Below are 15,062 nucleotides of genomic sequence, written 5' to 3'. Positions count from 1 at the left end.
AAAATAAGTGTCAACGCCTAATTTCTCAGTTCTGTCCCTACAACAGGATAAATTCCACTGTGAGCAGCCTATGAGACAATCCCAGGAGCAATCAGGCTTGCACTAAATGAAGCTGGCTTTGAACAGTTGTCCTTGCAGCTTCTCAGACATTTTAAGTAGACAACTGTTCTTTTAGCATCAATTATATATGAAGGGAAAGGGTTGCTTTGCTGTCAGAGTAGTGAACTGGGAATCAAGACATCAGATTATATTTCTGGTTCTGGCACAAACTTCCACAGGGAGCCAAAAATCAAGATCTAAGTTTCCCATTTGTAGAACTACACAGGTTTGATTTATTAATGAAAGCAATGCACTGAGACATCTCTGAATACAAAATAGTACAAAAGTGCCAGGTGATCTGTTTCCTGAGCAAAAATAATGCAACTGAAATTAAAAAAAAAAAAAAAATTATGTATCTGAGTTTTCTCTTAAATTTTGAATAACTGCTTGCTGAAGAGTACAGCCTGGCCATTTGCACTGCAATTTCAGAGTATAAAGGAAACAAAGTAGATATGCAACCCTGAAGGCTCTGTTCTCCTGAAACTGGCTGAAACTTCAAGGCAGTCAGCCTTTTTTTTTCTGTCATAGCAATAAATTGCAAACTGATGAGTCATGGAGGTTGGAAAGGAGGTCATCCAGCCCAATTGCTTGAACAGAGCAGTGTCAACTAGAACAGGTAGTCCAGTCTTGCCTAGATGACCATTAAGCAAAAGTTTTAAAAAGCCTCTGAGCAACTTATACCTGGGGTTTTTTTTTTTGTTTTGTTTTGTTTTTTTTTTTTTTTGGGGGGGGGGGGTTTGTTTGGGGTTTTTTTGTTTTGTTGGTTTTTTTTGTAAGCTATATTTTTTCCCTTCACACCGCGTTGGAGTTCCCAGCTTCCATGGCCTCTCCTTCTTCCACTGTGCACCTCCGAAATGAATGTGGCTACATCTATCCATCAGGGAGTTGTAGACCACAATAAAAGTTCCACCTAGCCTTCTCAAGGCCAAAGAAACCTTTCTCTCTCAACCTCTTTGCAGCAATATGCTCCTGGCCCCTCCTCAACTTGCTGGTCAGCCCCAGCACCAGACTTATATCAGTAGGTAAAACTATTCCTTTCAAATTGTCCAAAAATGTGACTCTCAGGAGCCTCACAGATGTAGAGCAGAGGGTGAACATTCACCTCCCTTCACCTACTGGCAACGCCCTTTCTAGAACAGTCCCGGGATGCTGACTCTTCTGCACTGCAAGGGTGCAGCGCTGACTCATATCCCAGTTCTTATCCAGAAACACTCCCAGAGCAACCTCTGTAAAATTGCTTTCTAGCACCCAGCCTGTACAACTGAACAGGGTTATTCCTTCCCAGGAACAGGACTCTACCACAAAAACATATCACCCAGCATCAGATTCCGAACACCTTGAACACCTCCAGGAGTGGTGACTCCACTATCTTCATTCTTGCATTCCTCCTGAGTAGCCAATCCCACACCAATCCAAATGGTCACCAATGACAGCGATAATCCTGCTCAATCCCAAACAGAAAACTGAATCAATACACACGTAGTTGAGTCCTAAAGCAAAACTAGACATTTCTGAAAAAGGTTGTGCATGAGTATATGGGTACAAGAAGTTCTTTAAGACACTTGTATAAAAAGGTAGAGTCTTATATAAAATTTGTTACCTTGCTCAAGTCTGTATTTCAAATTCATGGGTAATCCAATTCCTTTACAAACAGGGATATTTACTTTACTTAGAGATACATAGTTATAGCCTTCTACAGATTAGCAAATCATTCCAACCAGTATCTTAGGTCAACTACAGCCAGTTTGGATTTATTTTGGCCAAAGGGCAGTTCCCTTTGGTTTCCAATGTAAAGAACTTCTCAATTTCTCACATGTTCTAATACTGTTACAATGACTTCAACTTTGTCTAACAAAATCCCTCTTCATGCTCACCTTACCAAATAAACACAAACCAACCTTGGGATACCTGGTTTTAAAGCTTGATGTTTATAAGATGGTGATTACTACAAAAAGAGACTGAAAAATATGTCTCCATAAATATTTGAAATCACTGCAAACAGCATACTATTCAACAGTATTAGGCTGCACAGAACACCTTAAACCTGGACATTTAAGTTATAGATATCAAAACTGTTATTTAAAGTCTTGATGGATGGTGCCCTCCAGGTAGCCTCTTCCAAATTAGCACCTCACACTACAAATTTGTGAAATACATGTGTCAGGAGAGTTAGGACTGAGATAAGGCAGAGCAAAGAAATAACTGGAACATTGCAAATGTTACCAAATACAAATAAATCATGAAGTTGTACAACTCTTCTAAGCATATTATAGTCTTCAAAAGATTAAGTCTTAGTCTACAATAAATCTTAAGAACAGATAAGTTTCTTAAATGCTATGGAACAGAGATTTCTCCTTTCAGTATTCTAAACTTTTCACTGAACAGCTCAACAAACCACCTCTCTTCCTAAAGAAGAGTTCTTCGCAATACAAAGTGCATCTGAGAGCAGTAAGAGAAAATACATTGAAAGGTATGAAACATTTGTCATTGTCTAGCATAAATCCTCCAACTCCAAACAAGATAAGATATGTACTTGAAAATTCTTCAGAAAATACTCTGCTTTTTGCCATTGTTCTACATTGCAAGAAATCTGTGGTCACCTAGTGAAGACACTCACATGAAAAAAACTTTCTTGCTAATCCACTCCATAAAGCAGACTGTTCAACCTTGGGGCAGGTGTTACAAAGAAATAAACAGCTTCTAAGCAGTTACCCTTTCTCTGATAGGGACCACAGGTGGTGCCATTGATATAGACAAGCAAAGTCAAATAAAAATAGAATGCCATGCTCACATTTTTTGTTAACACTTAAGCAAGCTAAAAACAGAAATTGGAAGTGAATGGAAAATATATTGACTTTCTATGGTAATTGTGTTTGCACTTCCTTTTGACTTTTTATGATGAAGTAGCCATAGAATGTTGTTTTTCTTTTCCTGAAGAGAAAGGAAATCACATAACCTTATCAAAAAACGCAGCCAGCTAAAACCCTTCCCTTCCATTCATTTAAATCCCTTTTATAAAATATAAATGCAATTATGAAAAGCACTATGAAGCCACTAATCAGTAATCACCTCTGTAATTGAGATATACATATATTCAGTGAGTGGGACTAGATGATCCTTATGGGACCCTTCCAACTTAAAGTATTCTGTGATATATACACACGTGCACACGAAAACAACACACACAGGCACACTGTTTTTGTATCAAACCACAGCCATAAAAGATCATTTATAAATTGTTCTTTTTTTGTGGAAAGCCCAACATCTAACTTTATTATTTAGCATAACCATTTGAGGAGTTTTCATCTAGGACATAAATCCTCTATTGCTAGCCAGGGTCAGTAACACTGAATTTGACTATAAAGGTTACCTGAAGTCTCAATTACTGTAATCACTTCTCCAAATAATTAGTCTGCTCCAGAATCAGAGAAATATGTATTGAGCCAAGAGACAGGCAATGTTCAATAGGGGAACACAGAAGCCGATAAGTTACACAGACACTGAAAAGGCTGCACAACAAACCTTATAAACATTTTCAAATGGTCTTTATGCCAGTTGAAAAGCAAGGATTCAACTTCCCTTAACAAGGCACATTTAAAGCAAACAAACCATTTTTTCACTTTTGTGCAAGCAGAAGACAGTACAGAAGGATGTAATAAAAATCAAACTGATACTTGAGAGTTAACTGGCAGAAACATGGATATTCACTGAGAGACTCTGTAAACCATACTACAGTCTACATAATAAACTAGCTTTGTTTTTTTTCCCCCAGCTGCTTCAAGACCTAACTAGCCACCCCAGCTGAGGCCTGAGGAAGGCTTACAGGAGTGCCAACATCTGCTTCTATTCCCATCAACGTCAAATTTGTCAGAACACAAAACTGTGCCAGAGAAACAATCTCTGCCATAGGAAATTAAACTCTACTTCCATGGATATCCCCTGAAGTACCAAGTGTAGCAGATCAATTACATTTCCTATTTCTATTCCAAAATAAAGTTTCTTTCCAAAAAATATACATGTACATTTTATATGTGTATATGCATATGTGTACATGCATCCTAAAATTCTTTATGACCTGGTTTACCTTTAGTGGCCAGTCAATTAGCGTAAATCACAAACATAAAAACTAAGCCTTACATCATGTAATAAGGTGACAAATTAAACTAGCCCCTTTTAACAGCTCTTTACTGTTACATACTTTTCAATGTCTCATCATCTTCTACCCACAGTTTTACTGGTCTCTTTACTACTGCTACGTTGAGGATTCAAGTGAGTACCCTGATTACACAGTAAATGAAACCCCCCATGAAAACATTCAGCAAATTACAAAAAAAAAACCCAACTATTTTTTTAAAACTCTCATTAAAAATCATATATTCCCCAGCATAAAATCACAGACCAATGAACCTTAGAAAAGTTTGTGCAGTTTTTCTTTAGTTAGCTAGTCATAGAATAGAATCATTAATGTTGGAAAAGACCTCCAAGATCATCAGGTTCAAACACTAACCCAGCACTGCCATGTTCTCCACTACACCATGTCCCAGGTACCACATCTATCTGCATGTTTTTTGAACACCTCCAGGGATGGTGACTCCACCACTTTTCTGGGCAGCCTATTCCAATGCCTGAACACCCATTCAGTGAATCAATTTTCCCTAATATCCAATCTACACCTCCCACAGCACAGCCTGGGGCCATTTCCTCCTGTCCTGGCACTTGACAGCTGGGGAAAAAAGACTGATTCTTACCTCACTACAGCTTCCTTTCAGGTACTTGAAAAGAGTGACAAAGCTTTCCCTCAGTCACCTCTTCTTCAGGCTAATTGTGCTTAAAAGGCAAGATAGGAAATTTTCCTTATGCTTACACAGATCACAATAAATATAGACATTTGGTCATTTGCTATAAAGAATGAAAGAGATAAGGTACATATTGATAATGTCACAATTTTTTTAAAGCATCTTTATCATAATTACTGAAGGTAATTATTAATTATTCAGTCACACAGTTGGATGACATGGAATTATTTTAGATGGTGCAAGTAATCACCAAGTGTTGCTTTATGTCCCCTCCAGAAAGTGCATTTTGATAAGAAAGAAAGATTTTCCTCTATTCTTGCAAGTAAATTTTCTCTTTCATTGGAAAACAAAGATTTTGCCACAGGAAAATCTTACTAAAAGGTATGATCACCAGCAAGAACATCCAGAAGCAGAAAAAGTCCAATTGCTTATTTAGCCAATAAAGTAGCAATTATTCATAACAGAAACTTAATCTTGTAGCTTAGTAAAAATAAAAACCTCTGCCTACAGATATAGTTTTAAAAGGAGTTTTAGTGTCTTAAGTAATTCTTCCATCACTTGTTACTTTTAAGAAATGCTAGAAGGAACAAAAACTCTGGTATTGCAATGACACTCTAAATGTTACAATGAAATGTCTGAAGAAAAAGTATAAGCATTTATTCATAATTTCCTGTGCATGCCTCCTCCCTCCAACATTGCTGCAACTACTGTGTGACTTAAGTTTATCCACCTCACATATGTTTACATATCTCACTGCAAATGGCCCAAAATTGTTATTGTTCTGTACCACTGAAATCATAACACTACTACAGTTTATTACTGGAAGATTCAGGAGATACAAAAGAATAATATTAATACAACCAGACCTTTTCACTCACATTTGTTTTGTGATAAATGCAGATGTAAAACAATATAGTGTATTTACACAGCACAAAGCCAAAAAAGATGAGGTGAATGAATTCACATGGGAATAACTACTCAGCTGCTTCTATCCAATAAAGTTACAAGTATATCTTCTGCTTTGCACCTTACAGTGTTACAGACTTTGACAGAACATACAAGCCAAGCTACTTCTCACTACACTGATAAGTGGAGGATGAGCCATCAGAGTAGGAGGGGGAAAAAGACTTTAAATAACCAACCAGAAATCTGTTCTGAGCAATACTCATTAATTACAACATAAACAAAAGAACCTAAATAAATCTAGCATATACTAGGTATGTTTCCAGTGTAGGGAAACCAGCAAAGCATTTCCCATGTTGACACAGACCAGCAAGTCACTTCCTCCTTATAACCTCTTCATTCTTTACCATGTGCAGAGGTTTTTTCACTTATCTAAGTGAATACCCTATTTCCTGTTAACAACAGTGAAAACTGCAGGTACTCTGAGCAAACTCTCAGGCAGACTATAACTGGCTTCAGCATCTCAGTCATAAAGGAAACGTGGTTTCCACCACAATGAGCTCCACTGACAGCACTGAGATGACCTGGAAGCCCAACTGTTGACTTTGACTGGAACATAAACCCCTCACTCAACGATGGTTGTGATGGCTTACGTAAAATCAGTGTGATGGTCTCCAAACTGGCCCTAGTCCAGTGGCCCTCATAAATCCACCACCACAGCTGATCTCAACAGCAGTCCTAGCAGGCAGACCAAAGGAAAGCTCAGAAGTTGCTTCCTCAAACAAAACTGAGGTATAAACAGAACACATGACATTTCTCTGTGAAGGATTTACACCTCTGAACAGTTACTTGAACCCTGCCCACAATGGTTAATGAATCTGAAAAGTTGATGTAGAACCAAGTATTTAATACCAACCCTTCTCCCTTTCTCCACATGATTTATTTAGATCATCTTGATTCAAACTGCAAAAAGACATTACTGAATTCAGTGTCTGGATAGAACTTGAAACACATACAGATTCTGATCCTTGGAAGAATTTGAGCACTTACTGCTTGAACTCAAGTATCTTAAGTCATATATCTTAATACCTTAGAATTCAAAATTAAATTCTTCAAATTTGCTGAAACCCAAGTCTCTGGCATACACCAAATCTGTGGGTTAAGGTAAAATATGGAAGAACATTGACTTAGAATAGTTTTTTTAAAAGTAGGAAAAACCTGACCATTGAATGGAAGCAAGTAAAATAATCGCACAGCCTCTTTTTCAAACATACATGCTAAATTTAAAAAAAAAAAAAACAAAAAAAAAAAAAACAACCCCAACACATTGGACCATTTACCATTTTTCATGGTGCTGCTGAGGATAAACATATGGAGAAAATAAGCTACTCTGTAGATCTTATTTCACTCCAATGTCTGTGCTTTTATTCTCCCTGTCACAGCCAACTTAAGAATTTCCTCTTTCATGGCAATAAGCAGAAAGTCCACAATTCTCAAGGCAGCAAAGCAGGAAGTTTGCAGTTGGAAGGATTTCCCCTCTTCAATGGGACAGGAGGAGAAAAATGTAAGATGGGGCTACTGTGAATATTTTTGCAATTTGAAGCAGCTGATTTGAACATATTTATCACATCAGAGCCCGAAAGTGATGCTATCAAGATCAGGCACAAATGAAAACACTGGCCACATCTGTTCCGCAATAATTTGTCCTTTTGGCTTTTTGAGTGAGAACGCCTGCCTTTCTGACTAAGGTATTACTCGGCACCAATAATCCTATCAACAGGGACAGTCAAATGTAGAAGGAAGCTCGAACTGTCACAACACAGCAGAATGCACTACCTTCCCAGCTGACCCTATATCACAAGACAGGAGTGAATGCCACATGTGGCTTTAATGCCAAGCAGCTGCTACATACCAGAACCCCCCGTCCTGCTCCTTCCCCCTTGCACCGCTGGCTTTCCAAGACTATCCCAAGTAGTGGAATATACTACGGCACCCTAAAATGAACACAAGCCCCCTCACCCGTTAGGTTTGGGGGAACCCAAACCCATCACCCCCATCCGCTTCCACGCGCGGAGACGCGAGATCATCAGTTCCAAAGTGCGGCCGGGGGACCGTGGGGGGCGAGCGGGGCAGGGAAGAACGCACGACCCCTCTTCGGCTGTCTCAAAACCTGTTTCTCTCCCTGCCTTTTACGCAAAAGCTCGGGCTAAAGCCCTTTCCCGGCCGGGAGAGCCGCGCTCCCGCCGCGCCGGGCGCCGCCTGCCCCGCGCAGCTGCGGCGGCCGCGGGCCCCCGGCCCCGGCGCTCACCGACACCAGGAACTCCAGCGTGCCCACGTAGTCCCGCTCCGTCTTGAGCAGCTCGTTGAGGACGCACACGCGTAAGCGAAGCTGCTTCTCCAAGTCCTTCCCGCTTTCCCCCTTGCCTTCCCCCTTGCTTTCTTCTGTCATGGTGCAGCGAGGAGGCTCGGCGCTCCCAGCCCGGCGCCTTCCCCTGCGCGCCCCGGCGCTGCGCTGCGGACAAGGACAACAAAAGACCCGCCAAGTTACACAGCGGGGCCGCGCTCCGGCCGGTCCCCAGCCGCGCCGCAGCCCCGCTCCGCGGCGGCCCCAGCTCCGGAGGCGACGAGCCACTCCAGAGCTCCTTTCCCGTCAGGAAGGGGACACAGCCTGGAGGAAACGAGCGGTCACTGGTTCCCAGCTCGCCCTGCTAGCTGAGAGGTTGGAAAGCCTCCGCCGCAGCAGAGACTTGGACATTAATCAAAAGCTTTGTATCCATGTGACTCCAACCCCTTCCCCCCCTTCGCTAAATCTCAGGAAAAAGGAAAGGAAACAACTTCAGGGAGGATTGCGTGCCAGCAGCTGCCTGTTTCACACACAAGCTGCGATCTCCAGTTTGAGGCTAATTGGAGTCCTCCAACAACAGAGTAAAAGAATTATAAAAATGTCCCGGGAAGCTTTCTGGCGAGGGAATCGGCAATTGTTTTTGTTTTGATTTTATCATCAGCAAAGAGCCATTTCGACTTCCCCTTCCACGCCTTCCCACGAGATGTATATCACAATGTGTATTATAAATCTGAGCCTGTGATATTGTCCCGAACATACATACACAGCATGTGCTGAGCAGGTACGGAGAAGTTCTTTGAAGGTAGTGAGAGGGTTTAGGTTGGCAGGTTTGTTTGTTTACTGAAACAAAGTGCTATAAACTCTCCAGGTCATACAGTTTTCCTATCTGCATATCAGATTTGCATGATACATTAAAAGGATAAAAAAATAATTCAGTAGGTATTTCAAACAGCTAGCAAAAAGTATACAGCTACTTTAGATGAGAGGAAATGATTTCTTGAAGACTGAAATGTCAGGACACTACCCAGTGAATTTTAAGACCACTGATGAAACCTGAAGTTTTCTCTGGCTAGCTCTTCAGTTTGTGACTGGAAAGGAAATACAGGTCTTCAAACTTACATATTACATATCAACAATCTTCCTAAACCTCCAATATCCTAAAGGGACAGAATAAAATGAAAACCTGAGAGTAAAACTCTTCTACAGCTGCAGAACAAGTTGAGGCAGTGAGAGGAGACCTTTAGTGGGAGAGAATAAGCAAAGACATTTGTGTTCTGATAACTAGCCATCATCAGGCTGTCTGCCTCAGAAATCTTTTGTGAAACAGAGGATACACTTCCCACAAAACATTTCCCAAAGAGCAGAGGGGGGAAAAAAAAGCCTATTTCTTTGAATGTGACCTACTTCCTTGCATCCTCTCCTTCCCAAACACAAACAGCTCCTGCGCATAAAGCCAAGGCAAGGAGCAGCAGTTGCTCAGATAAATTCTGCCATATGTATCCTGCTCAGCCATTTATGCATGTGCAGATATGCCTGGAACTTGCCTCCTGACCTCAACATAGCTCCTTCCTCAATGTGGGGCTAGTCAATTTCAAAAACAGATACTAATTTTCATGAAAATAAAAACTTTGCATTTTTTAGTACCTCATGACCCTGCTAAATTTGGTTCAAATGGACTGATGGGTTGAAAAGCCAAACACAGCTCACTGAAGCCTCTATCTTTAGAAAACCTGTTTAAAATAGACAACATGTCTGATGATTAGCTCAAAACTTTTTCACCCTCTTGCCATGCTTCATCAGTGAGACACTGTCCCAAAGGTCCTGAGGTTCTGTGGCATCTGCCCTGATCCTATGGAGGAGATTTGGAGATTCACAATTGCTTGCATTAGCATCAAGAAGGCTTCTTCTAATTGCCTGCCAAACCCCATGATGAAGTTCTCAGGTGATAACCAGACAAAAAGATCCAAAGCCACTGGAGCAGAACACACTATTGTTTTACTCCTAAATGCATGTGGGTGCCCTTCTTCAGGGGCACCCTACCATCAGTCATAGCCTAACACCTCAAACTTGTTAAATTTCCCATCAAAAAGTACCCTCTATTTCTTTTAGGAAAGCAGAAAACGCATTTCTACATTTTTTTTGGTTTCAGACATTCCCATGTGCTCTTGGCTATTATGGCCTGGGGTTCTCGGGGTCTATCCAACCCCAGCTGCCATAGGTGTCTTGGACAGCATTAAGCACAACCTGTCAGGTCCCTCAGGCAAGTTCCCAGCCACAGGCAAGCTTAGCAAGCAGCTCAGCTCTTAAGTGAGATCAGCTCTTTGGTGAATTCAGCTCTTTGGCTTGCTAAATGCCTCGGCAGATGCAGGGAGAGAGAGAGGAGAAGGCTGTATGAGGTTCCACAGATGTGTCTTTGTTGGCAGCTCCTGCAAAGGGTTTCAGTGACAGCTCTTCTGCCGAACTGGGCAGCAATGGGGGTTTATATAGGGTACAGGGGTTTTGGGAAATAGTCCAATAGTAAAGGTCGAGGCAAATATGACCTATAGTCTTACAGAGAGATAATGAGGGTCCGAAGGCAGAAGAGGGGCTTCTTTGGTCCAGTCATCATGACTAGGCATTTCTTATCTTAGACAAGTGACTGCCAGGGAGCTCTTGCAGGGCCTCTGGCTGCTACACTCGGCTTCATCCATGTGCCATTGGTTGTCACAATCCCCATGTACATGCACAGACCAAAGTGGCGGCTAAAAGAGGCAGGAGCAGCAGCTTAGTCTTTCTTTCCCATCATCGATAGAAGTAAAAATAACAAATCCCTCCTTTTACATGTTTGTATCTCACTGCCAGGAGACCTTAGAGCCAAAGTGATTCTTGTCCTACTTTACACTCCTGCTGCCCTCACACAATGCTCCTTCATTGAAGCAAGCAGCTCCAGCTATCTGGGCCAGCAAAAGCATTAGGGACAATACACAAGAAATGTTTATGACTCATCTAAACCCACTGAACCCAGAAAAGCCCACGGCAGATGTGCAATGATAGGAAAAGTCACTCTAAGTACCAGACACAATCTATGGAAAACATACATGCCTACAGGCTCAGCCAATTTTCCTGACAACCTGCTTGAAGTAATAAAGACATGGGGCAAATTACTCTTTTCCCCTAGTTTCAGGAAAAAGCTAAATTGCTCCAATTGTAGTTTGCACTACACCAAAACTGATCAAAAAAGGATGAAATAGAAGAAAGGTAGAATATAGAGACAAAGGATTAAAAACTTCAGCCTGAACAAGACATTTTAAGCAACAAAGCAGCTGATTTCACACTGTGTTGTACGTGGAATCTTGTCTAGTATAACATGCTTTTGTATTTTAGACAGGCAGTGCTATGTAAAACAGGGTCTTGATTATGCTAGCATGTGGGGACAGCAATCCTTGCTCCATATGGGGAAAGACACTATTTGGAGAAACTGGAAAAATCATACTGTTCCCATGAAATGTGATAACTTTGGAAAGCAAGAAGAACTGGTTTGGTCCAAGAGAATTTGAGGCCCAAGTTGGATTTCTACTTAGAATCCTGTAAAAAAAATATGGCAACACGTATGGCCTATACACATAACTGAGGATGGATGTGACCTATTGAGATCTAGTCCAACCCTTGTGCAGCAGAGTGCCCAGGGCAACAGGACAAGTGGTCCAGCCAGGTTTTGAATAACTCCACAGTCTCTATGGAAAACTTGTGCTGGTGTTTGACCAATATTCTACAGTAGAAAAAAAAAAGAAAAAAAAGTTTTGTGTTCAGTCAGAATTTCATGGTTTTTAATGTGTACTCACCCAGCCAGCTGGCACTACTGAGAAAAATCTGACTCCCTCTTCATTATTTCATCCCATCAAGCATTTAGAAACTATGATAAGATTGCCCATGAACCTTCTCCCTTGCAGGCTGAATAGTCCCATCTCAGCCTCTCCATGTAGTGAGATCCTCCATTTCCTTAGTCATCTTTGTGGTCCTAGATGATCATATGGACCAAGATTCTTTATTAAATGTCTTATGCATGACAGATGAAAGCAATTGAGCTTCAGTGATCTGCCATGACACTCATGGCCTCTATGGGAAAACCCCATGGATTTGTTTCTGTGTTGCCACTGAATGATGGATATCAATGCAAGACAGCTCCAGCATCACACAAGAATGAAATCAAGTGTTCTGCAGGGCACATTATCTTGTATTACAGCACTGTCCAGCTGGGAATTTAAAATTGTCTTCTTTTCAGAGAGAGCTAAAACAAATTCTTATATTAAAAAAAAAAAAAAAGACAAAAACTCCTTAAGAATTATTAAGAGTCCCATGCAAAAATGTGATAAGAAAGACTAAAAAAGCTCACCAGAATAAAAACAGTTTCTTTACAGGTGGGTCTAGTACCATACTGTGCAATCAAAAGATTAATATGTACAGGACTAGCTGTAAAGTGTTATGAAGTGTTGGAGAGTAAATAAACTGCAACGTTCACTTTTGCCCCTTTTGAATCTGTTCATTCACCACAGAATTTACACCAAACCATTTTTCAACCACAGATTTTAAAGAGAAGTGATTATATGTACAGAATGAACCAAAATAATCAGTTCTATAATCTTCCTTTATGGCATTTTGGAAGAAAGATGGAGGTACTTTAACCACAAAGACATTTAAATGGTCCCAAGCATAGTAAGTTATAATCTTCACTGTAAAATAATCATCAACATAATGGGTGACCCCATATAATCAAAAGCGTTCTGCAGGGATTCTAAATACAAGCTGATCTCCTTCCCAAACCCAGACTCTTTTACCCCAAGCTGCTACAACATTTGTCTCCCAAGTATGATTGCACAGGACTTGGTCAGAGAGATTTTCCAGGAGCTTTTAATAATTTTATTCCCACCAGCACAAGGGACACAGCAAACATCTGTAGCAGACAAAACCTTAACATTCAGCTTTACTTAGCATGGAAAGAACAACTGATGCATGATCCACACCTGATTTATCAAAAAATAAAGCTAAAATCACATATAGAGATTATAGCACTTAATAAAAAGGGTGATTTGCATTTCACTTAAATGAATGTATTTAACTTTCCGTGTGGGGATAAACTGTACCTTTAAGAAATCCTGCAGTAAAAGCCACCCAAGTCCTAAAATGACAAGTGATCACTACAGATGGTTTTTCTTCAGAAGGCTGTCTAGGACAAGCCAGCACACACACAGAATCCCAACACAGAAGCAGAATAGTCCAAGTATCGTTTGACTTTAAATTGGTATTAAAAGACCATGTAAAAATACATGGCAAGATTTCCTCAAGAAACTCTATCTAGCTCAGGAAGAAATTACCCTTACCTGAAGCCACCATTACAAAATAAAAACACTCTCCACAAGGTTCAACCCAAATTTAGGTAGCCTGATGAAAGCTATTTAAACTAAAACCACACCTTGTGTAATATCTACGCAGAAGAACAGAAAGAACAGCTGCAGACAATTACTTCTCTTTAATTTGAGGACATCTGATTACAGCTTCTTCACATTAGCTTTTTAGCAACCTTTTTAAAGCTGGCAGGAAGTTGAAATAAAATGCATTATAAACCATACAAGCTGAAATAAGAAGAATATAGTTTATACAAATAATGTAAAAAAACCATCTTGGTAAGAAATACAAGGTCTTTTATGCTACTATCCACCTTTATATCACTATGGATTCTACATTGGAAAGATGCCATAGCTGATAAATTAAAATATCTTTTTTGATCTGCACATGGGATCTCTGCAGAGCAACCAAAGAGTGATTGAGCAACAGGGATTTATGTGGAAACAATGACAGAAAAATAACTCAGTAACACTTCTTTGGCTTTCAGCTAAGAGACAAATAAACAAAGTATGATACAAAGAAAAATGTAATGAATTTCCATTCAGTTTACTTTAGGGCAAAAATAAAAATAATCTTATAGTAAGAATAAACTAATTAAGAGCTTTCAGGAATACTGTTATCTGATGTACAGAAAGTTCTCTAAAGAGCATAGCACATTTGTTTGCTTATATTTAATCACAGGGCAGTAAATCATCAATAAGATTCCAACACTAGCTGTTGAACTGTTATATAAATGTGTGCAACTATTTTGAAGGACTTAGAAGGTGGAAAGAACATTAGATTCATCAGCTGGTACAAGCTATCAGACACATCTGTATCTGACTTTTACAGGCATCCATTATATTTTAGCAAGTATCTAGAACCACTTGAAGGCCCTCTTTCAGCTTGAAATACCTTTGATACAAGAGGTAGTTTAATCACATCTTAGTAAGGAACTTTTGTCCCTCAGACTGCAAAGACTTACTATTGTTATTCAGAGGTTAATACATTAAATATTTTATTTAACACAAATCTTTGTTCTGATGTTCAAAAAGGTAGGAGATTTTTTTCTCAAGTATTTCAATATTCTTACTCTTGGACAATTACTTAGGTCTTTTTTCATCTTTTTCTGAAGTGTAAAATTGATCAGTAATCTCTCCAGTCACTGCGGTGTAAGATACTGTCAATATTTGCTGAAAATCTTAAATAAATCTTTAACTAAACAAGGCTTCTAATTCGGTTTAAAATTTTTGTATTTTGCTGTAATTGCTGCATTGAGTGATACAGGATCCTCAAATATCAATTAACTTTAAGCTCAAGCCCAAAAACAAGCTCACCTCAATTCATACATTTTAAGAAATTACTTTTATGCTCCCAAATATGTGTTTGAGAGAGAGGGTGGGGAGCAGGCAAGGAGAGGTAACATAAAGCAGATGTCCAGACATGCACATAGGCAGAAAACAAGTCACACTGGTGATACCAGCACAAAACAAAAAGCATTTGATTGGTCTCAAGATTTTCATTTTCTTTTAAGTAACCAATATTTGCACCATCTCTCT

The 15,062-nt window shown here is 39.9% G+C and overlaps 1 protein-coding gene across 2 annotated transcripts in view; it reads right to left on the bottom strand.

The window, feature by feature from the left end:
- The window catches only part of PREX2 (phosphatidylinositol-3,4,5-trisphosphate dependent Rac exchange factor 2), a 168,907-nt gene extending 160,339 nt beyond the window's left edge, over positions 1-8,568 (bottom strand). The window contains exon 1 of one of the 2 annotated variants that reach the window (XM_002198999.6): positions 8,107-8,568. In XM_002198999.6, the coding sequence (XP_002199035.4) occupies positions 8,107-8,247 (141 nt within the window). In that variant the 5' untranslated portion in view covers positions 8,248-8,568. Of the gene's footprint in view, positions 1-7,817; positions 8,048-8,106 lie in introns of those variants that run through there. The other variant, XM_072924731.1, reaches the window with a different exon arrangement.
- Between the last annotated feature and the right edge of the window lie 6,494 nt (positions 8,569-15,062).

Source organism: Taeniopygia guttata, chromosome 2, assembly GCF_048771995.1.
Source record: "Taeniopygia guttata chromosome 2, bTaeGut7.mat, whole genome shotgun sequence".
Taxonomy (NCBI): domain Eukaryota; kingdom Metazoa; phylum Chordata; class Aves; order Passeriformes; family Estrildidae; genus Taeniopygia; species Taeniopygia guttata.
This window is presented reverse-complemented; position numbering and strand designations above follow the sequence as displayed.